General features: G+C 43.5%; 1 protein-coding gene across 1 annotated transcript in view; it reads right to left on the bottom strand.

Annotated features, from left to right (window-relative positions):
- Window positions 1-1,793: 1,793 nt before the first annotated feature.
- The window catches only part of TANC2 (tetratricopeptide repeat, ankyrin repeat and coiled-coil containing 2), a 251,137-nt gene continuing 226,977 nt past the window's right edge, over window positions 1,794-25,953 (bottom strand). Inside the window, exons 19-28 of the mRNA XM_081110818.1 lie at window positions 25,754-25,847; window positions 20,053-20,186; window positions 19,022-19,145; window positions 14,996-15,171; window positions 14,402-14,534; window positions 13,822-13,851; window positions 12,906-12,997; window positions 10,865-11,011; window positions 8,187-8,287; window positions 1,794-6,609 (exon numbers count right to left, since the gene is read on the bottom strand). Of these exons, the coding sequence (XP_080966944.1) occupies window positions 4,653-6,609; window positions 8,187-8,287; window positions 10,865-11,011; window positions 12,906-12,997; window positions 13,822-13,851; window positions 14,402-14,534; window positions 14,996-15,171; window positions 19,022-19,145; window positions 20,053-20,186; window positions 25,754-25,847 (2,988 nt within the window). The 3' untranslated portion in view covers window positions 1,794-4,652. The remainder of the gene's footprint in view (window positions 6,610-8,186; window positions 8,288-10,864; window positions 11,012-12,905; window positions 12,998-13,821; window positions 13,852-14,401; window positions 14,535-14,995; window positions 15,172-19,021; window positions 19,146-20,052; window positions 20,187-25,753; window positions 25,848-25,953) is intronic.

The raw sequence follows: 25,953 nt of genomic DNA, 5'->3' as shown, positions 1-25,953 counted from the left end.
GCATCCAGCTAGAACCTGACGGGTCAGCTTAGTGGAGCTATCACAGAGTCAGCAGGAAGAAATGAGATGAGGCGGGTGAGGAAACATGAAAGTAACACTTGATTTTTGGTGTCCAATTATGCGTTCATTTGGTACTGACTTTCAAAGCTCTGACTGTGGCCATCATGTGGCCACATCATCTCAGGGTGGCTCAGCTGCTGTGAGGCATTGGACACCGAAATGCAGGTTACCGACACTTCAGCCCTTGAGTGGTCTATTATAAAAGGAGTTGATGAAGACCCGGTGGTGATTCAAGTAGCGCTGCACATGGCTCCACCAGCCCCATTGTGCTTGTGTCCAGGCCCCCAGCCAGCCACCTGTTCTCGGGAGCAGCCAGAGCTGAGTTCAAGGCATTGCATGGTGAAGGTTTCCATGACACGTCTTTGTAGGTAGCTCTTACCCCTAAGCCCTTTGTTCACTGTTGTTAGTCATGGTAGATGGTCAGTCTGGAATTCCTAAAGGAAAAGGAGAAAAAGCCGCACCTCCCAATGCACATGCAACAGGGCAGCTCTGACCTCCGTGCGGGAGCAGCAGCAGGCTGCCTTGCAGGTTAGCCTGGGAAGTGGGCAGCCCAGGGACAGAGAGGCAGGGTGGGTGAGACTGGGACAGGGATAGGCACATCCTGACCCCCCAGGAGAGACTGTTCCATTTAGTGGCAAAGATTCAGAGACCAACTGGTTTTGTCCAAGGCATTTCTGCAGTAGAAAAATAACTATCTTTGAATCAAACCATCCAACTGTGACACTTCTGGAGTTAATAAAAAGTTGGAGGCCAAGAGGGACTGAGATGGGTGCTCATGGGGAAGAAGGGGTCTTTACACACCCATCCATCCACCAGAGCAAGGGAGTTCTGGCCAACCTTCTCCCAGCCTCTGCCTGGCTGAAGGTCCAAAGCAGGGTGTTCAAAGAGCTCATCTTCACAACCGGCGCAGATGTGTGAAGACCCCTTTCCAGACCTTTGCTTGCCTTCCTGAACCCTCGGAGCTATGGGCCAGCCTGCTGCCCTAGAGGCAGCCCCTGGAGGAGATGCTGCCTTTCTTTGCTACTGGACAAGCCTGGTGCGGAGCCAGTGACACCTAGTGGTAAAGTATGGTGAAACAAGGTGACATCCACAGAACCCAATGTCTAGGACTAAAATCTAAGGAAAATACTTAAGGATATGAAATTAGATACTGATTAATTTTTCTATTGGGTACATCTCTGGAATACAAAAATACCAATATTTAGAGAGGGTTTCATAAACTACTATACAATATAAGGACTAAGAATACCTTTCTCTAAGCTGTTCTGTTTACAATAATTTAGGAAGAGTGTTTAGTAATCCAGGCTTAACTAAATCAGCCAACTTGTATCTCTGGACAACGACCTGGGGTACTGTACATGATTCTAATAAGTGGAATTTTCCTGAGCCTTCAAGTTTAAGTTAAACACATCTAAAAAGAGGGCACATGGGAGAACAAGAAGGGCTTGTGCTCTATTAACTTGGGACTTTAATAGTGCACGCCTGCGACCTGGGCAAGCTACAGCAGCAAATACAAAATGGTCTCCATTTTGTCCATGCCAAATTCTCATGTTACACAGGTTTTCCCTTTACTTTGTAAATAAACATTAATTTTTAATTGTTAATTGTGTGCCTTACTGATCCAGTAAATAAAGTAACCATGTCTCAGGAGTCCCTAAGAACATTGCTGGAAAAGCACTTTAAAATCACTGCAAATATTTTTTTGTATTTAAAAATTCTTACTTTTTGATGCTTATATACAAGTTATTTCTTGTGCTATAAATGTTGTGATCCACTGCTTGATTTCTTTCCTTTTTTTCCTTGAAAAACACACTAAAAGACAAGAGCGTTTTTGCTATTTTCTAATGAAGACAGTACTCACACTTAAATATCCAGTATTAGAGTCACAAATTCAAACAGTAAAGTGCACCCATTTATAGACATGACATGATGGAAACCCATTAGTGCAAGAATTCTGGGCAAACGGAACGTACAACCTATAAGCTGAAGTTGGTCACCACTGTCTCCATTTCAGGGTGATGTGAACAGGATGAGAGGAACTTACTGGTTTCATATGAAAAATCCCCCTCCGCCTGCCCCACCTGAAGCCAGACATTGATTCAGCAAGTGCTGTTGGGAGAGGGGCAACTCTCAGGTACAGTACTAAGATCATCCCATGGCAGTGAAGTAGCAAAACAGGGCACAGGCAGTCTGCTTACAAGGAAGAACTCCGTCTCCTCCCCTATAAGGTCCAGTGGGTATTTTGTAGGCAAAAACAACTGGCGCCCAGTAGTGATATTCACTCCCTCTTCCAATGGTTAAAAACAAATTGTATTTTGTCGACATTTTAGGTGTTCTGCCCAATGAGACACAGACCCTAAAATTTCCTGTTTATCCTGGAAAACCGAAAGAGAGACTGTGGGGAGAAGTAGCATATTTATAAAATCACAGAACCTGTTCACCCACCTAGACCGGGGAGTACAGATGTATGTGTCTTGTTCCAAATAAGCAGGGGCACTTTTCTAAGACACTGAGAAATTTTTCAAAATGTAGCAGCGGCTCCTCAGTGAGAGGTGGTTAAAAAGGATAAGATGCAGAAAGCCCAACAGGGTTAAGACCTGGACAATGAGGGAGTGAGAGGCTGCTGGGCTCCCAGCTGTAGGCTGTACTAATGCTGTACATTTTCATCTTCTTGATGAGAGAGAGAGAGAGAGAGAGAGAGAGAGAGAGAGAGAGAGAGAGAGAGGCTGATGCCCACTCTGCTGTCATTGAGCAGATAGTCCTTTGGCATCAGAGAAAGAGTCTGGGTCTTGAGTTAGCCCAGCTGTTGCCTCTAGCATAGGGTCAAGTCCCGGCCTATTTCAGGCTTGCAGGTGGAGGGGGGTCCATCTATCTGGTAGAATCTAAATTAGTAAAGAAGTGTTTCTGGTCTCAATTTCATGCTTCAAGCATGTTGGAGCGATGCTTTCAGAGGACACTTACTATTACAAACTGGTCTGAGCCCATGTGAATTTTTATTCAGGAAGTTGCCCTACCTGTAGCCCTTTACGAACAAGAGCAGTGATTCCTCATAACAGAGAACGAATTCTCTTTTGTTGAGTTTGACTTGTTTAGAAGGTTAAACTCTAAGAACTGATAAGCACTCAGGGCTGGGCCTATGCTAAGGCTTTGGCTTTCAGTGTTCTTGCCGCTCATCCCATGCTGGCCTCAGCCCCTCAGGCGACAGCTTAGCAAGAGACACAGATGGGTGGAGGGTGCCTGGATCAGAAGACCTGTTATCTCATGTACCCCCACCCAGGCTGAAAGAGGGCCTTCTTCACCCTGAAAGGAGACACTTTGTGGTGCCTGGTTTTCAAAATATCACTCCCCGAACACTCCTACCTAAAAAAAGAAACAATAGATAATGAAACTATAGATCTCAAAATGGAATGAGACAACATCTGGCACAAACTGCAATGGCCCTGGGTGCAAATTCTGAGAACAAGTCTTTTAGTCCCATGAGAATTCAATTTGTTTCTCAAAGAACCAATTTCTTCACTAAATACCATCTGGGTTTAAAAAAAGAGGGCCAGTAAAACAGTCTAGCTCCAGGCGACGATCCACCTAACAGGATTATTGCACCAGCCAATCTTCAGTTTACTTTTTGTGGAATCTGATGCTCAGGATCTAAAGGGGGATTTCTCCAAAGATTTCCTACAGCCTTTCAATGAGAATCCAGAACAGTCTTTCCTTCTCTCTCTCTCTTCCTACATATTTATTTATCTCCTCCCTCACCCATGGAAAATCAGTAGTTTTTAATGGTAATTGTTGGCTAAACATCTAAAGAATAATTTTCAGTGAATTATTAAAAATTATCCATGATTCTTATCCAATTTTCTTGGCTGACCAAAATATTTAAAAAGCTGGTTGTTTTTAAAATGTTGTTAAAATACTTCTTGGAAAATAAATGTAGTGGTTATTTCAAATAATTACATTGGTGTGTTTTTTCTTCTAATTTAACAGACATTTCTTCTCTTTCTCTTTGATCCTTTCACCCACACAGGAAGACCAGCAACAACCTAAAGGAACACTCAAGACCTGAAGACTGCAGGGAGCTGGCAGTAGGGGAGACCAGGGCACCAGAATGCACTGGGGCTGGCTATCTGGAAAACATGGGGTTAGAGTGCAAAGACAAAGGGAGCATCACACTCTTTCTAAAGTTCCTGGAAGAAAACGAACAAGAACATCTTATTTTTGTTAAAAAAAAAAAAAGAAAGACAGACATTTACACAACCAACAAGAACATCAGTGAAAGCGATTGTCTCCTGGAAAAAGCTGACCAGTGTGTCTGATCTCCCTGGGTTAAAAGCACACGGCACAACAATCTCCTCGCTGGCATCTGAAGAGAGGGAGAGAGCATGTGGCTGGGCACAGCAAGAGAAACTGAAGTCCTGGCTCACTGGAGGCCAGCTTCCCAGTCGGCTGCATGCAAAGGATTTCAGCATGTGGGCTGCCACCTCTGAACACCACACAGAAACTACATGAGAAATTAAGCTAGAGAACTACCTCAAATGTGGAAACCAAGCCTAAAAATGTGCAGTGAAAACATATGGGTCTCACTCCAACAATGTCTTTTAAACATTAGACTCCACAAATGGTCTCTTTGGTTTGATAGGGGATGTCTGCCCTTGTCGAGAGTCCCGGGACAACTGCCTGTACAGGTTGTCCTGGTATGCCTGAGCCACAGGGAGGGTCCGAGCCACCTTCACATCGGGGTAGGAGGAGGCCTGGCTGACTCTCTCTAAGAGGTCTCCACGGGACCCGTTCGCCAGCATCCCGTGGGGGCTGTAATAATCGTCCTCCAGCAAATGGCCATTCTGTGCATTGTTGGTTTTGTTATAAAAGGCAATGTTGCTGATGGATGATGGCGGGCTGAAGGACTCAGGCTGAGGCAAGTTGCCTGGAGACGTGGGGCTGAGAACGGTATCCACTGATGACACTGCCCAGGTCCGATTCTGCTGGTGAAGATGGGGGTACTGTTGAGTCCGGGCTGTTTTATCTATGATCCCCATGAATGGTGTGGTCCTGGATCGGGTGGGCTCACTGGGGTAACCTCCCTGAGTGGGAGACACTGGCGACAGCTCGTCACATGACCTATCATATGCGGGTTTTAGTGGGATCTCCATCTGTTGAATCGAGGAGGATGGCCGGAAGGTAGGTGTTAGGTTGGAGGCAGATGAGATACTATTGCTAGATGGAGAGAAGCGAAGGCCTACGCTTTGGGAGTGCAGCAATGGCCTAGGAGTTGGTGGGTGGGGTTTGATTTCATTGGGGTTGACACCAATAGGTCTTCTGATTAGATGCGACACATCAGGGGAACCTAGTTGGCTAGAGGAACGCTCCAGATCTAGTTTTGAGTGACAGACTGGGTAATAGGATGCGGACTGACTACGTCCAATCTGTGGTGTCTGGCTGTATCTCATGCCACCTCGATATGCCGAGGAAGGTCGCTGTGGAAGGTCTTCTTTGGTCAATCCTCCATGCTGACAGATGGCGCCTGCACTCAGACTGGCCTGGACATGCTGCACAGGTCTCCCATCCCCAACAATCCCCCCAATTGACCCTTGATAAACCAACCGGCTCTGACTTACTCCTAGGTCCCCTTGTGAAGACTGGTACTTACTAGCCATTGAGTGGGCTACCTGACCATAGGCCCCTGTGGAGATGACAGTGCTTGAATGAACAGCAGAGCTGGGCTGGTTGCTTCTCACAATCTGGGCCTTAGCAGGCTGTAGCCTGAGCCCTTGCTGGGGAACCGCCACAGGAAGCTGAGGCATCTGGTAGGGCCTCTGGGCCATTTTGGATAATGGAGATTTTGGCCTGCCAGGAAGCTGACTAACATTTGTTTCTTGCTGATAGCGCACAGGCGAGCCGGACTGGGCTCTATAGACACTCATGCTTTCAGCTGGAGGGCTGGCCCGATACTGAGGGCCTCTTCGGAGAGGGGAGGGGGGAGGGCTTGGGTATTCTTTGCTCTGCCCTCCCACAGGAGGGGGGCTAAAGCGGTAAGATCCACCCTGATGAGCCGGGGAAGTATGTGGTGGACTAGGCCTGTAATGAGAGTTCTGGTGAGTTGGAGAAAGAGCAGGTGAGGTGGACTGATAGCTCTGTCTAGTGGGAGAACCTACAGAACTACTGGACCGGAAGTCAAAAACCTGATGAGAGCCAAGCGGTGAGCTGGAGATGTAGGCGGAGTCCCTGTGGGCTGGAGAGGAGGGTGGGCTCTGGATGATCGGGAGCCCCTGACTGGGCCGTGCCTCTGTCTGGAGGCCAATGGAAACATTTTCTACATCCTGCTCCAAGTACTCTTCCTCGAAAATGTCTTGCACAGAGTATATGTCTTCATGCTGTGGTTCAGGTTCTGCTTCTTCTGGCAGCTGCTGCTGGGGCGGCTGTGGCGGCGGCGGCGGCTGCTGCTGCGTCTGCCTGCACTCCTCCTCCACTCGCATCAGAAGTCTCTGGATCTCACGGTTGTTTGGACACAGCCTGATGGCCTCGTTCAGGTCCTCTAAGGCTGCTGCAAACTGTCTGCTTAACAGAATGTAAACACAGGAGCTGGAGTTATTCTGAATCAACAGGAAGCACCCAGAGCTGAGAACATGGTCACTATTTCAGAGAACTGTGGGAGCATCTGTCAGAGTCGGGGGTTTTTGGTTTTATTTAATTTGTAAGGAAGGAAACAGGTAGGCTGTCATTCTAGAGGAGTCCAGAATGATTCTCTAACCCGTTCTGCCTCCATCTTCCTTCTGGCCTCTCTGGGATTAGTGAAGAAATGTCCTCATTTTGTCAGTTCAGCCAGGCCCTTCAGGAAGATTCTCTTAGTGCCCAAATGCACACCAGGCAGTATGAGGGTTGGGTGGGGTTGTCATTTACAGGGTCACTGTCAATTAGCTTAGGAATAAAATAATAACTACAATATTTAAAAATCTTGCTGATCCAGCAGAATTTTTTTGTTATATTCTTAATATTTTGGCTCCAAGTTTCAGGCCTGTTTCATCCTAGGCAAGAACTCTGTCTTCTGCCCTTCCTACCCTTCATCCCACAGCACTATTGCTCCTCCATTCTGCTACATCAAAGCTGGGAAGATATTAGGCTTGCTGACTAGGCAGCTCAGATTCTAATTTACAAATTAGGACGTGAACTATCAAAGATTTCCCATTCTCTCTATTAATATTGCCCAGAAAAGGAGCCATTTGATTTGTGGGGAAGGAATTATCCGGTGGGAAAGAGAACTTGACAGTAAGCTTCTGAAGAGCTTCACTACCCCAGCTAGTTACGATCAGTATTACTGCCTGCCACTGTCGTCACTGGGCTTACCCTGGGTTTGATTTCCAGGACCACATCCCCGCCCTGGTTATATCAGTGAGCCTGAAGCAGTTCTTTCCCACGCAGTTTGGAAAAAGGGTGGGATGCTGGCAGGAGGCATCAAGGACAGGGACAAGTTATCCGAAGATCACTGATGGCAGGTTCTAGGTCTTTCTGGGACCCTTCCTGCCCACTGGCCAAACCACAGCAGATGGGCATGAGGGATGGAGTCCATTGTGGGTCCCCTCAATCCTGGCAGCAAGGGCCTCCTGTCTCCACGAGTTTGTGGTGTGGGTGGAAGGGCTTTAGGTAAGAAAGAGGTTTGATGCCACCAGACTTGAGGGGAGCCCCCCAATGAAGACTAAATCCAGGGATTCCCCAAACGCCTACAGGAAAAGAAAGAGGAGCCTGTGATGTATGTGACCCATCCTACTTTTCCCTCTGAAAGGGTCGAGGGGATGTCGCCAAGTGACCTCTTCCTGTCACCAGTGTCTCCTTATGCTACCTGCTTGGGGGTTAACACGATTGAGAGATGGCAGAGGGTTCTTGAAAGAAGGTCCCACTCTCCAACATGAAAAAGACGTTTTTCACCCAAAGCAAAATGCGCTAGATTTCCACAGCCCGGAAGACTTGCCAACCTTAAACTGAGTATTGCTCTGGGAGCCATCTCCAGAGCGTAGCCCTACGAGTCCTCAGGGATAGACACACATGGGTACATATGCCCCAGGATGGCCTACATTGCCTTGGCCAGATTTTCAGAAAAGAGACCTCTTGCTTTTTACCCTCTCTCTCTCTCTCCTCACCTGCTGCTGCGTTTTGCCCTTGCTCTTGCATAGTAAGCTTCATAAGATTTCGGTTTCAGCTCCAGGGCCTTAGTAGCAAATTCCTCCGCCATTCCAAAATCCTGTCATTACAATAGGTGTGCAAATGAGTCATTGAAGAGTTATGAAAAATAGACAACTTGGGAATAACACAGATCATATGTACATTTCTTTGACACTTATGGATGGAATACCTGGGATTCCTGACATGCCTGGTACAGCTTTAGCCATGTGGCCCACAGCTTGAAAGTTCCTTCTGCCTTTGCCCTGTGTGGCCCTGCAACCACTCATAGGAATGTATCTGCCCATAAGTATAAAAATACTCTTAATCTGCCTTCTTTCTGCCTTTCTCACAAAGTTCTTTCTAGGCCAGAAGCCAAATGTCAACCCAATGAAGTGCCTGAAGTTGGAAACTTGAACTCATTACACACGCATGAATGAGGCCAACATGCAGAAATAATCACCTCCCACGATTCACACGCCTACACCGCACATGGAAGTTCACCCTCCCTCCCTCCTCCCGGCCACACCCACTATTCCTTGGTTTTCCAAGGGATGAGTGAAATCCAAGAGGATGAGGTCTGCGCTGGCTAGCTGGAGTGAGGACAGTGTTCAATTATCTGGTCTGCTTTGTGACCTTCCAGAATGTGTTGTATGTTTTCTTATGCATACCTACTTCACAGGTAGAATAAGAGCAATACAGCATTTGAATGCTCTGTAAACAGTTCTTGGCACAAAGTAGATGCTCAGTAAATGGTAGTTTCTTTTTTATTTCAGAGGACTTCTCTGGTCTGTTTCTTCTCTTAAATGGTTCCTTATTTAGGAAACATTTAAAGTGAAAAAAACAAAAGAGGACCCTGTCTGTGCTATCACTTCATCTCTTTATCACAGAGGCTCCCTGGAGGCACAAAGCTGTAGTTTTTAACCCTTACACCAGCGGTTCTCAACCTGTGGGTCGCGACTCCTCTGGGGGTCGAACGACCCTTTCACAGGGGTCGCCTAAGACCACTGGAAAACACATATATAATTACATACTGTTTTTGTGATTAATCACTATGGTTTAATTATGTCAATTTGTAACAATGAAATTGGGGGTCACCACAACATGAGGAACTGTATTAAAGGGTCGCAGCATTAGGAAGGTTGAGAACCACTGCCTTACACAAAAGAGAAGTTTTTCCTTTCTCTTTTAATGTCAAAGCACAGCACAGAAGCCTCTGGTTACACTTGTGATTCCTAATACAGAAAACAAGGCCTTAGACAGAACAAAGGCCCTGGGGCATAGGTTAAAAAAAAAAAAAAAAAAAAAGGATGGCCAATTTTCTACCAAAGACAGACTTCAGGTGCTAAGCAGAGTTCTGCTCATGGGAGATGATTATTTCTGAACAAACGTGGAGCTAGAGAGAAAGTATTCCAAGTATTAGCAAGGTTGTCTTCTATCCCTGTTTCCAACCTTACCCTTTACTTTTTTCTTTTGAGACTGTTATGTCTGGGAAGATTGTTTTTTTGAAGTATACTATTTGTTAGGCAAAGAGAAGCCAGCAGGGTGGCAGCAGCTTCTGTGCTCTGTCTCACTCTCACTAGCTGGTGTCCCAGGAGACCCTGGTGAAGACTCTTCTGTTTCATCTAAGAACCTCACTGCCTACCACTAAGACAGCTCCCCTCTCCTATGGGAATCTCTAGTGGCCCCACTCTCCTTAGCACCAGGGGCAGGTCTGCCTCTTAGGGTCCTAACTGTGTCCTCTGAGACACCCAAGCTGTATCAGGGCTCTTTTCATTGCCAAGTTTTAGATGGATGATATGAAGATCATATATGCAAATAATCTTTCTGGTATTGATAGCAAAACCATTGCCACTGAGCTGAAATCTCACTATTGTAGAGCTGAGTTCTTTATTGATCAACACTCCTGTTTGGCTTGGATTATTTCTATCTCTTGATGAACTATGAAACCTCAGGCTGGTGGATGTCAGAGACTCCTGACATGATCTTAGCTATTCCCAGTATCTGAGAGAGGGTTCTTGGCCCTGGAGTGTCTGCATGTCAAGGTTGCTGAGGGCATCAGAGACTATCTGCAAAGCAGGCAAGAAGGACCAAGGATTATCTGGGAGATAATAAGGGACCAGGAAGAGTTCTAAGATTCTATCTGCAAAAAGAAGGGACATGGCATGCTAGGATAAAAAGATGAGTAGAAGTGAAAAGTTGAAGATTAGCCTTAGAAATTAAATCTTTAAGTTCATGGTCCTGAGTCCTCTTTCCAGCCCATCCATACGTGACTTGGGGGCCTTCTACAAAGGGAGGGAATGATTAAAATTCATAACTAATTGCAGCTGGAATTTTAGTGACAACTGCTCTCACATTTTCCCAACGACCAGAAAGTTGACTTTGGGGTGGGGAGGATGATGACAGTTTTTTAATCACTTTCAGTGGGAATTATGAAAACTCAAACCTATAAAGTGCCCACAGCATTCACTTTTTTACAGTTTGATATGGATTGTACTTAAGAGTTGATTTCTTTCAAATTGCAAATGTCAGTGCTCTGTGAAGGACAACCGAGTTCCAATGGGCCAGAGAAGGATCAGGGGCCTGGTAAAGGCTAGTGAATGACTTGGACTGTCAACTTCCAGGACTGCAGAAAGGAGCTGGGATGAGAAGGACTTACGTTCATTTTCCTGCGACACCGAGAGAGGTTGAGGAGAAGAGACACCTTCAGTTCCCGGAAGGTTTTCAAGTCCTCACCAAACCCTTCTCTAGGGAATTTCTTCAGAGCGTACTGGTAGCGCTGGGCAGCCTCCTTTACTTTACCTTTCTAATGGGAGGACAAGATGGCAAAACACAGAGTTGGTCTGCTGAGCAGCTAAGTTTGGTCCCACTCCCTTCTTCTCTCCAGTTATTATGAAGAGTTAGCCCTCCCAATGCCACTTAAGAGAGCAGGTGTGGCCCTGAACATGAGGGCAGAAGGGCCAGCCCTGCCTTAGCAAGAAAGGCTCAGCTGAAGGGTTGAAGGGGTTACTCAGGATACAAGCCAGAGAAACAAAGCCATGTGATTAAAGGCCTGGGACCAGCTTCTCAAATGGATTCCTAAGGGACTGACCTCTCTCTTTCAAAGGAGCTTTCTCTTGACCTGATCTCCAGGGAACACATATTTCCTAGTCTCCAGCACACCAAAATGACCACTTCCTGAATTTTGCTTATCTGGAAAACTCTTTCCTTGTTTGATGTTCCACCTTGCCAGTTCTCTTCCTCACAAAGGATGCAGGAGCTAAAACAATCTAGTTGCTGGTTCCCTACTCTCATGGCATAAAATAATATCAGTTTCCCCCGTTTTTGGAAAAGGCATGGGTAAGGTGATAGTAGAGAAGTGAAGTTTAGAGTTTGTGATTCTATCTGACTATGTAGGAGGGATTTTTCCAAGATAAAGCAAATCTATGATCAACTTAGGGACCTGGTCACAGGAGCCTTGAACTTTTCTTACCATTTGTATTTGCAAATCTACACGCTGAGCCCAGAAGGATGCAGGAGGCACCACCCTTCCTCTAGCTAATCTTTATCTGCTCTAATCTTTCTGATTAGCTGCAACTTTACCAGGGATCCTGATCTCTTATTTTTTCTGTAGCACCTCTCACTAAGGAGAGGTTTGGAGTCTTCCAAGGTAGGATTCTGGGTGGGACCAGTAGCAGCTCTGCCCATTCTCATTAGGAGGTAGGACTCCTTGTCTTAGAATATTAGAAGTTATGCTATAACCAGGGCTTAGATTCTTGAGGGCAATGCCATTCTCAGGTCCATAAATATGACAGCAAAAGAGGCCGTTCCTTGAAGTTATGTGAAATCATGGTTGGGTCAGGACTCAAGTTTCCTAGAAGGCTAAGAGTCCTAGATTATCATGAGTCTCACTCAAAGTTCCTCAGGAAATACAACTCTGTCCCCAGGAGCTCTGTGCACTCCTTACACCAGGGGTGGGGGGAAAATAAAGTGCTTCACAGTCATCTCCAGGGCCTAGAGACGTCTCAGTGAGGCCCAATGCCCAAAGCTGGGCTGGATTTGTGTTTGTTTACCTTCAGGAGAAGACAATTCAGCTAATCTTAACACAACACAGTAATTCCGACATGGAATGTTCTTACGGGACTTCCTATAGGCCATGAGAGTTTGTGTTAGGAGGGCATGGAGCCCTCAGCTTGAGTTGTGAGTACAAGAAGACTCCATTCTTTTTATTGTTATTGTCATTCAATGAGTGACCTCAAGCAAATCTTCTCACTGCTCTCTGTCTTGGTTGTCTTATCTTACTTGAGATACTGATAAGCTATTATTATAGACTTTTAAATCGATGAATATATTAATTATGAAAGACAAGATCAGTACTCTTTTCCATGGACTGAAAATATCTGCACTGCATATTTTACTTTGACTCGTCCCATGAATTTTCAGGTCCCACTTAGCAGATTCCATGTAGAATCTATGTAACTGCCCAATAGTGGTTAAACTAGGTCTTTAGGTTGATTAGCTACAGGCATGTGTAGGCTATTCTTGCTCTCTTGTTGAGAAGGTGAAAAGCCTGGATTTTCAACGTATGAGCCGGGCACTGAGGGATGACATTTTCTCCCTTTGTCTCTAGGACCAAAGATGAGAATTGTCAAGACGTCGGTAGGTTCCTTGTGTAGAAAAGTCAGTGGCTGTTCTGAGGGAACTGTTCCTTCTCCCCTCACCTTATAGAACATGTCCCCCTCCTCCATCAGCTTGCTCAACAGGATGATCATGATGTCCGGTTTGGAGGTGGCCATCGCCCATGTGGCTGGACCTGCAGTGTACAGGATGCATGATGGGTAAAAAACTCATACAATGTAAGGGTGGTAGGAAGCTAGGTGAAAAAAACATCCTGGGGGAATTTCTGCTGAGAGAACAACTTGCTCCACAAGAATTTCCTCATCTTTTGGACCTGGGAGTATCTTAATGACTCCCACTGCCTAGAAGCTGCACTGGACTGTATTCACCTTAAAATAAGAATATCTGAACTCAGTTTGCACCACAGGAGGGCAGCAAAGTCTGCATACTGTATTTGGGCAGGCAATGGCTTAGTATGGAGTTATTTTAAAAAAAATTGGGAGAAAGGGTTTATATTAAATGTCACTATAAGATTTTAAACATCCAAAAAGAGAAATTTATGTTAGAATCTGGGACTCAAAGGCCCCAACTATTTCATTTATTAATATTTAAATATGTACTTTGCAGAGGGAAACCATTCAAGACTCTAAAGCTCCCGTATTTTTTAAGTATCGAGTAGGACTCCTGGGATTTACTGTGTATCAGGAGCACAGTCCCAATGTCAGACAGACACGAGACAAGCCAACATTATTGAGGATTATTTTACACCCAAAGAGAAAGAAAAGGTTCAACTGATTAGTTTACAGATGCCTGAATTATTTACCAACTAAGCTTTTCAGGGTTAGTTATGAAAAGTTCAAGTTATTCTCTACAACAGTCATTTAAAAAAATCTTCTTTTAAGGTGAAGTAAATTAAAAGATTAGAGGTGTGGGGAACTCATGCAGGCTAAATCAAAGAGGAGAAGGCAAAGCTGACCAAGCCATCAGACCACGCCTGATGCTGACAGCGGTGAAATATACCTCGTGGGCGACTCGGTAACGTCTGACAACCTTCAAAGAAAGGAGAAAACAAAAAGTTGTAGGAGAGGAAAAAAAAATGGATGAAGGTGAAAAAAAAAAAAAAGAAGGAAAAAGCAGCAGTGAGAGGCAGGCAGCAAAAAAGCCAGCATATAAGCCAACCCTTGTCTACAGGTCTGTGGGTGGGGAGCGAACGGGGCAGCGGCAGCAGGGACTGGAGAGTCTGAAGCACATACAGAGCAAGGGAAGCAAAGGCTCATGGCCGTGCAGGGATCCAGGATGCTCACAGGGTGGGGCTGGTACAGAGGCACTAGCACTAAGATGTGCTGAAAGTTCAGAGCAGCCTCCTGGGTAAGGCTACAAGGGGCATGGCAGAGAACCCTGTGATTTTACTCAGGGTAGTGTAGACCATGGCTCAGATGGCTTTCTCTGGGCCAAGAGGCTTCCTGTTCACTTGGACAATATTTGGGCCAGGGCAGAGGGGAAACTATATACACTCACACCAAACACCCAAGGCAGCCAGACCTTTGGACCAGTCTGGCCCCTGGGCACAGATGACCAGCACTTTCTTCCTTTCTCCTACCTATCTTGGCTCCTTTCTTCAGAAGAGTGACGACGACAGAAGTGTTCCGGCACCCCACAGCCCTATCCAACGGGCGCATTCCGCTGTAGTCCACATGCTCGATCATGGCCCCATGATCCACCAGGAACTGGACCTAGCACATGGATCAAGCAGAGCAGTTAACACAAGTGCAATGGTTCAGCTCCACCAAGGGTTTTGGCTGCTGCCTGCCCTTTATTCAACTGCTGGTCTGAACCAGATTGAGTAGCCATGGTATTTTAGGCCATACCTATATTCTTGGTCTTTAGTGGTGTTTTGAATTTTTCTGTCCTCTAAGTATAGATCCAAGAACTTTATGTCAGGAATCACCACACGCAACTCTCAACCCCAGATAGCATTATGGAGGGAGAATTCAATATACACTTGGTTCTAGCTTAAAATTATAAGCTTTTGGATGGCGAAGAGCCTATTATTTCCTTGCTAGTTTCGAAGGGAACCTAAGATGATTCTTTTCACAGAGTAGGCACGTCATACTCACTAAATTAGAGATCAACTTACTTTACAGGGAACATTCCCCTATCCCTACCACTGTGAAGTTTGTTTAAAGACACTCACCACCTCAGCATCACCATAGAAAGCTGCCAGATCCAATGGGGTGCGGCCATTCTTGTCAGCATGGTCTGTGGCAGCTCCATTATCCACCAGAGAACGTACTACAGAGAGATGACCCTTCAAACAAGCCCAGCTGAGGGCTGTCAACCCTTCTTTGTCCATCAGAGCAATGGAGGCACCTAAGAGAGCAAGTATAATGCAGGACTGAGGAAACATGAAAATTAATAGCAGAAGGGAAAGATGGAACTTAAGGCGTACATTCTGCCAAAGCACAGCTTTTGTTTCTGGTATGTGAGTTACCTTTCAATAAAAACTGTTAAAAAAATTGATCCTACAAGCTGTCAGAAGAGAAGAAAGTTCAGCTGTCTTACTGGGCATTCCAGGTCCTCCACAATCTCTCCCAAACATACCCTCTGTCCTTTAGTTTCCTCACTTCCCTGTGAGAATCCGCTACTTTGGTGAAATGGATGTACTCACTGCCTCTAGAGACTCTCCCATAAATGTTCCTGAACCCTCACTTTTGGTTATGTTGCTTCCATGTGCAGAATATCTCCCCTGCCACCCACGAGTCACCTCACTTCTGCCCATTTCCTAGGAACCATCTCCAATCCCCGTCTTCAAGCTTCTTGTGGTTCACTGTTACTTCCTCTTGAATCTGTTTAACATGTTACCTTATTCTGTAGTTAATCTTTTAAATTCTCAATGAATGTTATCTGAACTCAGTGAAAGTTTTCATTTATAATAGTATAAACTCCTTGACAGAATGTGAGGGAAATGGACTCATGGAAAGAGACCCAGGACATAGAGGAAATTCAAAGTTTAATTAAACTAGTCAGCCTTCAATAACTTCATACCCACTGTCTAAGCCCCTTTTATATTCTGCATCTGCCTTCAAAATGTCTATTTTCATCTATAAAGATCAAGCTCAATTGACACCTTTTGTAATTAGCCTAAAATTCAATATACACTTGGTTCTCAGCTTAAATTGTAAGCTTTTGGATGGCAAAGAGCCTATTATTTCCTTGCTAGTTTCAAAGGGAACCTAAGATAATTCTTTTCACAGAGCAGGCACGTCAGACTCACTAAATTAAAGAGATCAACTTACTGCACAGGGAACACTTTCCAGGCTGCCCCTCAGCAGGACAGGATGCAGATGTCAGACCAAGCTTAGGACCTGCCACAGCCAGCTCAGGTCTACTCAGCAGCTAGTGGGCCTATCACCTGTGTATCCCTAGAGGTCAGATAACCACACTTTGTGGCTTCCCATAGCAGGACGAAGGGCTGGAAGGCACCACACCTCTAACACATAAATGTTCTGGGTTAGCTTTTCACAATGGTACCTTCTGCAATTAAAACATCAACTCTGCCCAGCTGGAATGGCTCAGTTGGTTGAGCATCGTCCTGTGCACTGAAAGGTAGCTGGTTCGATCCCTGTTGGGGCACATATGGAAGGCAACCCATCAATGAACATCGATATCTCTCATATTGATGTTTCTCTTTCTCTCCCTCCCTTCCTCTAAACATGTCCTTGGGTGAGGATTAAAAAATAACAATAAAAACATTGACTCTACCATGGAATGATTTTGAATATGAGACAGAATCCAAGGAGTTTTCTTAGACACAACATCTACAAATTCTCTGGACAGAGCCTCCAATGGTGGAAAAAAACAGGATAAGAAGGTTCTGGATGTATATTATAGATAAAAGTGATTTTTCAAAAAATAAGAAAAGTTAGAATTTAAGAAGTTAAAAGGAGATACATATGAAATAAACCCAAAATTCAATTTGTAATTTTCCTCCTCTTTCTTTCCCCCCCTTGCAGTTAAGACTAACAGTTCTTCCAAACATCCATCTTCAAACTTTGGAGTTGTCTTCAACCCCTCCTCATTTCCTAAATGCAATCAATCTTTGTATCATAATCACTGTTGCATTTGGCCCTTCTGTTCTAACAGCTACTGCACCTGGATTAGGGCCTCATTACCTCTCATCCATTCTACTACAATGGCTTCGTAATGGATCCCTATAATTCCTTCATCAAATCTATTCACATTATTGCCTGAGTGACTTTTTTATTTTTTAAAGCACAACTCTGGCATAAATTCCCTTTTTTAAAATCTTGAAAGGCTCCCCATTGCCTTTAGAATTAAGTCCAAACTCTTTTAATCTGTTCCTTTTCCATTTCTTTGCACATATGCTTCCCATTTTATTTCTCAACAGCACTCACGTACTTTACTGGACAACTTGCCTGTTTCCCCAAACTTGTGCACTGTCCCTCCTTCTTCACCTTCCAATTACATTACTCCCCGCCCCTAAACAGAGAACATTTTTCCTACTCACATTTCAAAGTCTGTCCTAGTCTAGCTCAAACACCTTTACCAGAGCACTCAGGATTCTCTCCTTTTTAAGGTAGTTATTTATCTTTGTTTCATCCCTTTCTAACCAGATTATGGACTCTTTGAGGGGGCACAGATTATAGTATATTAATTTTAAAAAATTACTCACAGTTCCTGGCACAGAGTTCTACAAATAATGTGGGATAAATAACTGTTCATAGAATTTGTTGATTTAGTAAAAGTTTCTGATTTAAGTGTGAAAAATTAAATAGTATAAAGATCAGAATCTCTGCAGTGGTTGGTTAAGGGAGAAGAACTTGCTGGAATCTGTGCCTGATGATCTTCTACTGGAATGTGCAGTTACCTCAAGGTCATCAGTGGCTGAAGAGCTCCTGCCTTTCCAGGAGAGTTGGGTTGTCCTGAGACATTTACTCCTGCCACATCTTATCCTGGGAATCCAGGCACATCCCACTTCCTCAACCAACTCCCTCTAAGCAGAAGTGAGAAGAGATATGAAACCAGACTTGTTTGGTAGCTTGTACCAAGGAAGCAAGAACCTCTCTGCATGCGGGCAGAGCCGTTCTCTGATTCTGACCCCTCCTTTAGAGCCTGAGGTTGTGGATACAAATCTTCTTTGGAAGATCCAACTAAAGATCCAGTAAGTGTTTGACCGAGTTGTAGTTTAAAATCTTAGAAGAAACCTCTTCGTTCTAACTCAATTACCCTTAGCTGCTCTAACCTGGGCGTGATTCTTCAGGAGGCTGGTTTCCTTGAAGTGTATGTGCTTATGGATAGATGTTTTTGGTCCAGTTTACTAACAGGAGAAGCTAACTAGAATGGAATCATTAAGACAAGTCACAATCACACTACCTCCTGCTTCATGCAAATAAATGCTCAAGTTCCACTAGACCAGTGGTTCTCAACCTTGGCTGCACATTAGAATCACCTGGGAATCTTTTTAAAATCCTGATTTTTGGGCCTCATCATCTGGAAATTCTGTTCTTTGTTATGGGGTGGGGCCACAACATTAGTAACAAAGAAACAGACTTTCCGGAGGATGAGGCCCAGAAATCAGGATTTTAAAAAGATTCCCAGGTGATTCTAATGTGCAGCCAAGGTTGAGAACCACTGCACTAGACAGTAGTGCAGAGTCAGCAGTGACCCCAGTGTTTCCACTGCAGAGGCCCACCAGCACTCCCCACTGTTCTGCACAGGTAACTGAGGTCATAGCAATCAAAAGGAATTTGAAATGTTTTGATGGTGGTGTGTCTCCTTTAACTTATTTCCCATTCACCAGGAATATGTGACTGTTGGTAAATGTCAAAAGGCATTTATTACAAGAGGAGGGTAATAATATCCCGAGTCCTCAAATAGGGTACCATTGTCAGCAACTGTCTTAGTCTCCCGTTGCCTTCTTTGGATACAAGAAAAATATTAGCTGTGCAGGACTGCAAAATAATTGATAAAGTTAAGGTCAAAATACAATCCCTGGAAGATACATTGAATATATATTAAAATGCAAAGTTGGTGATTATTCAAACTCTTTAACTGAAGAGTTTGAATATGTTCATTTGGTTAGAATACTGAAGATCCCTCAAGCCACAAGGATTAATAATATCTGTTCTTAACATGTCTTGGAATCCATCACTGTAAATTATGGGCACTGACCATCCAGCTCTGGCAGCCCAGGACTGACCTTGTGCAAGTAGAAAGTCCACAGTTCCCAGATGGCCTTCGGAAGCAGCCATCATCAAGGGAGTCCGGCCTTGCTTGTCTGCCATGTTGACATCAGCTCCATGGGTGAGCAAAAGATCAACTATCTGCAAGTTCAGAGAAACAGGCTGCCAATTATCCAGGAAGAGCTGCTGAGCAGACGCGGGCACGCTATCCCAGACACTGTGTGAACCCCCAGATAACTTTCCACTGCAAGCACCCCCTCAAGTTCCGCACAGTTCTTGTACCATGTGATTTGATCTCTGACTCTCGCAGGGACAGCTAAATGTGAAGAATTCAACTCTGAATGCTTGACTCAGCCACTAAATAAAAAAGAATTTAAGGTAACAATGGCCAAGATGGGGACTAAGCAATCCCATAACTAAATTCCAACACAAGTCCCTCCTGTGTTAGTGCCATTTTATTAACCTCTAGAAGTTGCAAAGCTGCCTGCAGTGAATATTTGTGACTGAACTGAATACCATAGAGAGTCTCAACTCTTTAGCACTGTTTGGCTTCTACAGCCTTTTTTCTACTCAAGTACTTTGAAAACGATTATTACCAATATGCTTTCGTTTCCATCCTAAGTGTACAAATTAGCATCTATCCAGAAGCCAAACATCTGGAAAGACCGCATACCTAGAATTTATATACATCACATTTTCTTTTAGCAAATCTCAGACACCTGCAAATAAGTGGTTAGCAGGGAGCTGTTGAGATATGAACCTCCCCAAGAACTTGTGGATACTGTAAAATGTTCTCTGGAAAGAGGCAATTCTACGACCAGGCCAAAAGTAGCCAGTCTTTCTATACAATCTAGAAGTGAGGATGATTTTGAATGTTAAATTTCTGACATATTCTCAACTGGAATAGTAATGACAAACACCCAAGACCTCAAACGCGATGATTGCTGGGTAACTCAAATTTTGTGATTCTTTTTTCTCTCTCTGCATCAGAACTTCCCACCTAGAGTTCACTCTTGCCCATGGTCCTACAAGTAGCTGCCCTGCTTACCTGCCAGTGGCCCTGGCGAACAGTGCTGAATAGGGGCACTGCCCCTCGACGGTTTGGCTGGGCCACTGCCGCCCCTTGTTCCAAGAGCAGACGACATACCTCCAGTTTGCCCCTTCCGGCTGCAGCTGTCAGGGCTAAGGGCAGAGAACACAGACTGAAAACAGGTGGCTCCTGCCATCTCTAATCCTGTGTGTTAAACATGGCAGTATATCTGTGTTTGATTAATATAAATGCTACTTTACCTCCAAGAATAATGATTTTTAGCTACTTTTGTCATGAAAATTTAAGTGAATACAACTACATTTAAATGGGCTTATTTATAATATGCAGAAACAATTATAAGAACACATTTACTGAAAAATCACCTTTGATCAAACTTACTTCATTTTATTTTTTCCTACCCTGACTCTTTTTTGGTACCTCTTCCTAGCTACACACCTTCTACTGGTATATGTGTGGCTGGAATGCAGGGAGAAGGGCTTTTGCAGAGTAAGGTCTTGTTTTTAGAATTAGCTAGGAACAATCTCTGGCCACCTCAGTCCTTGGACCCTTAAACCCAAGAACCAAAGTTAGAAATTGCAGTCCACGGGTCTTGGGACAGTTTTCATTCCTTTCCTTCATTAGTTGAGACAGACATTTCTAGTGTATCTGCAACCATTTTTATATGAGGATCAGAAGTGTTCAAGGCAACAGTCAAGGTAAGAGGTGTGACAAAAAAACTCTTTTGTTGTGAATATAAAGATGGAGTCACAGATAGAAATTAGCTATAGTGAGTATAAGAGACACAGCAGGAAGAAACTTAAACGGTCTTTCCTTGCTGCTGTCCTTTGTTTATGATCTTTGATACAGTTGGTATCTAATGAGGGAAGCAATGGAAATTCAAATCAAATGGTCACTTATAATCTTTTTCAAGTGCAAATGATAGCATTTTGTCTTTGGGCTTGGCCAAATTTATCCACAACTGACTCATGTGCAAAACCAAGATGACCTGTAATTTCCACCAAGATAAACCTTCAAGTAATCTTTTCCTTCCTCAGTGATAAGAAGGGCAATTTTAGAAGATATATTCACTCAAACTAGATGCATCTATGCCTTGTCCTATATGCATTTTCAGTTTTATTTGAGAAGTCCTAACATTATTTCTGTCCTGTTCCGCACAGACGGGAAGTGGCGTGGTCCCACCTGGGGTGAGGGTCATTTCTAAACCCCCAATGAATGTGTGCAGGTATTGATGGGTCTGACTATTGACTTGATAAAGAAGTTTTGTCTCTTACTCTTCAAATTAAAATCAAAGCAATCTTCCCTCTTTCTCAAGTTTATATTTCTAATACTTCAGAAACTGCAGCACTTCAGTTCTTGGGTCAGAACACTGGAGCAGTCTAAGAACTTGAATGGACATTATAACATTGTATACCTGAAACTTACACAATGTCATATATCAATTATCTCTCAGTAAAGCTGGGGGTGAAAAGAACTTGAATGAGTTAGATACGTGTGAGGAATTGTAACATCACCTTGTTGGTACAAAAAACAAATATTTTGGAAAACTTCTAACTCCCAAGTTCTGATCCCATTTAAAGCAGCTACTAGGTAGGTGACAGGGTTGCAGCAAACTTCCCCTTTAATATCCTATGTATGGGAAAAGGGGGGCAAATACATTATTTTTCACAAAAGAATTTACAATTCCCTGGAGCAAATATGCACAGTATTTCAGAATCAGCCTTTCAGCAATGATGCCAGTTCACAGAATACAGCTGCCATGCATGCCCAGGGCCCATCTTGAACGCTAAACTTATACTGTCCATTCTAACCTGGAGTTATATTGCTCTGGTTGGCTCATTTCAACCCACTGGATTGCACATTTATATGAGAGGGAATGTTTCATTTGGCCTTTTTCTTTGTTGTATCTTCTTAGGTTATGATGTAATTTGGCAGGAATTCATATCTCAAAGCTGATAGCTGAATATGGTCATTAACGCAGCTGGCCAATTTCATCTCAGAGCAACACAACTATGTAAAATGGAATCTGTGCTTTTCAAAATCCAAAAGTAAGGAGTTGCTTTGGCTGGATTTTATAGCAGTCTTATCAAAAACTGTTAAAACTTTTTTTGGGGGGAAAAAAGAAAAAAGATTAAGGTAAAGCCAGTTCTATAAAAAAACCAAACTGATTCTCAGCGCAACCACAACAGTTTGGAGCCAGATCTCTTTCCAAGAGACCAGTCACAAAATTTGCTTGCTGGCTTGTCAGCATGTGATGAGATTATCTGACATAAATGGTCCTTTTCCAAATGGAAAAATCTAAGGAGTATGAAGAGACAGACAGGATACAACTCAGAGTTGGGGAAAAGCCAGTCTGCTTGGATGGGATGCTGACACTAAATAGAACACAGCAAAGCAAATGGTTCTTTGTTTTCTTTTCCAACCTAGAAAGAGTGCAGCAGACAGGTCACCTGACCAACGGGAGGGTGTGGTTGTGAGACATACACTGATCACTGCTACAAAACATTAACTAAACATTTATTGAGCTACTTGTTAGACACTGTCTCTGCTCTTAAGGAACTCATGGTTCAGTAAGAATCACAGAAAAACAAATAAATTACTATACAGTGTGATATGTACAACAGAAATAAGTCCATGGAGGTTGGTTGTATGGAGGTGTCACAGGGGAAGAAGTGTTTGAGAAGGTCTCTAGGAAGAGATGATAATCTGAGCTAGAAGCTGAAAGAGAAATAGGAGACTTACAGGCATTCGAAGGCAAGGAGGAGGCATGTTAGGCACAGACAGAGAATGTATAAGGCAATGAGGTAGGAAATAGCATGTTTATTGTATATGGAGTAACGGGAGAGACCGGCAATAGATGAGGCTAGAGATCATGACTGGTCTTTTAATGCTACATTAAATAACTTAATTAATGTGACAGGTGGTCATTGAAGGGGGGTAAGCAGGAAAGTGACATGAACAGACTGTGGCTCAGAAAGATTGCTTTGGCTGAAGTCTGGGAGATGAATCACAAAAGGGTGCAGCTACAGACAAGAAGAGCAGTTAGGATGTATTTGCAATAATCTAGGCAAGAGATGATGAGGGCATGAATGAGGGTATCTTGTTTACTCTGGGAACTGGCTTCCTTTGGGCCATGGGATGACTCAGGCCCTTGAGTTGCTAGAAGCTTTTAATGCTGGTCATAGTTTCTGCCCATAGGAGAAGAGGGAGTGGTGAATAATCTTGTCACCAAATTGCTTTTCTTCTGTGTTGTTCCATAAAAAGTCTGTGAAAACCTGTGGGATGGGAGGGGTCAGCCAGAGGGTGAAAGCTGGATGTAGGAAGATGCTACCTGGAAGGATAAGAGGCTGCAAAATGGGGACAAAGGCAACAAGGATATTCTGGTGATCTGCTTTTAGAAAATACGACATGTAAAAATTGCACCTCAATATTTCACTAAGATATAGTTCAATGATTCTAAGATGTGCTTTTTTCTTTCACATTTTAACACCTCTGAATTGGAATGCCTCTTACAATTGATGTGGTAATAAAGAATTGTGCCAGTTTAACTGGCAGAGGTTGTTGTTTTTTGTACTGGCACAAAATGCATTGATTATATAGTTTCTTATAGTTACTAGTGTTTTAGATTCAATTTAGTAAGTGGTACAGATTGTTGAAGACATCATGACCATCATATTTTCCTGAGGGATAAATTATGTTGTTTAGAACAGGGTTGCAGTCAACCAGCTAGCTGTAGATCATAGACCTTCGTTCCCTATATAAGGGAAACGTATATAAGATTTTGTCTTTGGAGGAAACATCACAATTCTATTGATCATTATAAATTTTAAATGATTATGTGCTATAAGTTAGGAAGAAACATGTTTACTTAGTTCAATCACTATAGAAAGAAAAGCAACTCATAATTTTTGGTGGGTTGTCAGAACATTTTCACATAGCAAAGATATCATTTCCCCCAAATTTTTCTAAGGTCAAATAACTTTTTATAGGTCTATAAATTATACTACAAATGTATTTCATTCTATGCCAAATTTAAATAGCATTTTATGTTTCTAATGCTGGAATTGTTTCATATAAATATCACGTTAAACACAATTCTGATTATAATCAAACTGACACGAAGCTCTGAGTTTTCACAACCTTGAGATATGATACATGTGTAAGACAATGTAACAAACTTTACTGCATACTTAAAGTATGAAATGTTTTAGAAGTCCTGAGACCAAAAGTTTTATTCTAATAAGCAATTCATATAGATAAAAAGGTCTTCTACTTAGTTCACACCCTTCTTGAACATTTTTAGTAATTATTTTAAATACACTACTAGAATGTGTAGGTCTTGTAATTTCTATCCATTATCACCATTTGACCACTACTTTTTTGTTCTCCCTGTGGTTATATGTGCGTGGTCTGACCATGGGAGTCTGCTAGGAGGGAGGGCAGCGTTGTGCTGGGGAAGGCTTTGCTGACAGGAGCAGTAAACCAGTATGTCCCTCTGCAGCTCTAGCTCACAACATGCATACTCCAGGACTGCTGATGTCCTGGCCAGTCTCTTCCCCCAGTCTGTCCTCTGGCTTCCCTCAGGGTGGGGTCCCAGAGACAACAGCTGTTTCCAGCTGCACATTTTCCTTTAATCTGTCACAGGCTCTTAAGCTGCAGCTGCCTGGCATCTGCTCCCTTTGGCTCTTACAGAGGGAGGGATTGTTTGAGGAGTAAATTCCTGGGCTCTGGACCATTCTACATAATGTTAGAGAAGCCATGAAACCTATGTAAGATTTTTGCCATGGATGGAAACATTGCAATTCAGTAGGTGATTGTAAATTTTAAATGAATTCAACTATCTTTTTTTATTTTTAATAACACTCCGACTCTAAGCAAAACACATAGCCTTCTTGTTTGGTAAATATTCTCCCTAACTTGGCCATCTCAATATTGGTCTCCTCCTGGCAAAAATGACACATATCTGTGGTGACTCTACAATTTTCATTGCCCTGGTTCCATAAAAACACATAGGAGGTTACTAATGTTTCTCCAGATGTTGCAGTTTAGACTTGGGGGAAAGACAATAATCATTTCCTACAAAGGTCACAAGGAAGAGGCTGCTGTTTATGTAGTAAATACTAAGCAATACAGAAATCTCTTCGCTACAGACAGAGAGATGGCATGTGGCTGCACTTTACAGGGTGACACCTTCATGTTGCCCCCAGAGACCAACTTGACTCATACTGTGTCAGGTACCACTCTGCTACAGCACTTGGTGAAGCCAGAGTCGTAGATAAAAATGTAATCTCCTGGTTTACAACTACAGGTGAAGAGAGTTATTTTGACAGGAGAATTATTTATTCCTAACTGTTTTAAGGATAACATCAAAAAAGAGAAAGGCCACAACTATTTTCTGCTCTGGTTTGGCACATTGTAGGGAAACTTTCAGTCTTTTAAAAATATTTGGAAACAAGAGCAGGGGAAAGTTTTGTTTGAAAGAAGACTCTGGTGCTAATGGTATGGGGAATACAAAGGGAAGGGGAATTGAAAGAGAGAAATTGCTTGACTTTTTCCTTCGGCTGAATTGGTCTCCAATACAAAAGCCACCAGAGAGATGCCTAAGGTGTGCCAGAGGAAAAATCAGGGTGGGTGATGCAGAGAACACCTCCGCACACATACAACACATACATGAGAGACGAGTGATGTCCATGACAAGTACCTGTCTCTCCCCAGAGACTGTCAAAGCTGTTGATCTGTGCTCGCTCCACTTCCTCTTCATCTTTTTCTGGAAGATCAAGTAGGTAGGAGACAATCTGAAACAAGAAGTTGTGTCAGCTCAACTTCAGGTGGAAAACTATGCTACTGACACTAGCCTGTGAGGTTTGAAAGCTACTTGGATGACACAAGTGTTATGAAACC

Source organism: Myotis nattereri (genome assembly GCF_964212035.1).
Source record: "Myotis nattereri genome assembly, chromosome: 16".
NCBI lineage: Eukaryota > Metazoa > Chordata > Mammalia > Chiroptera > Vespertilionidae > Myotis > Myotis nattereri.
The sequence above is the reverse complement of the archived record's forward strand: the minus strand, read 5'-3'. Positions and strand labels throughout refer to the sequence as shown.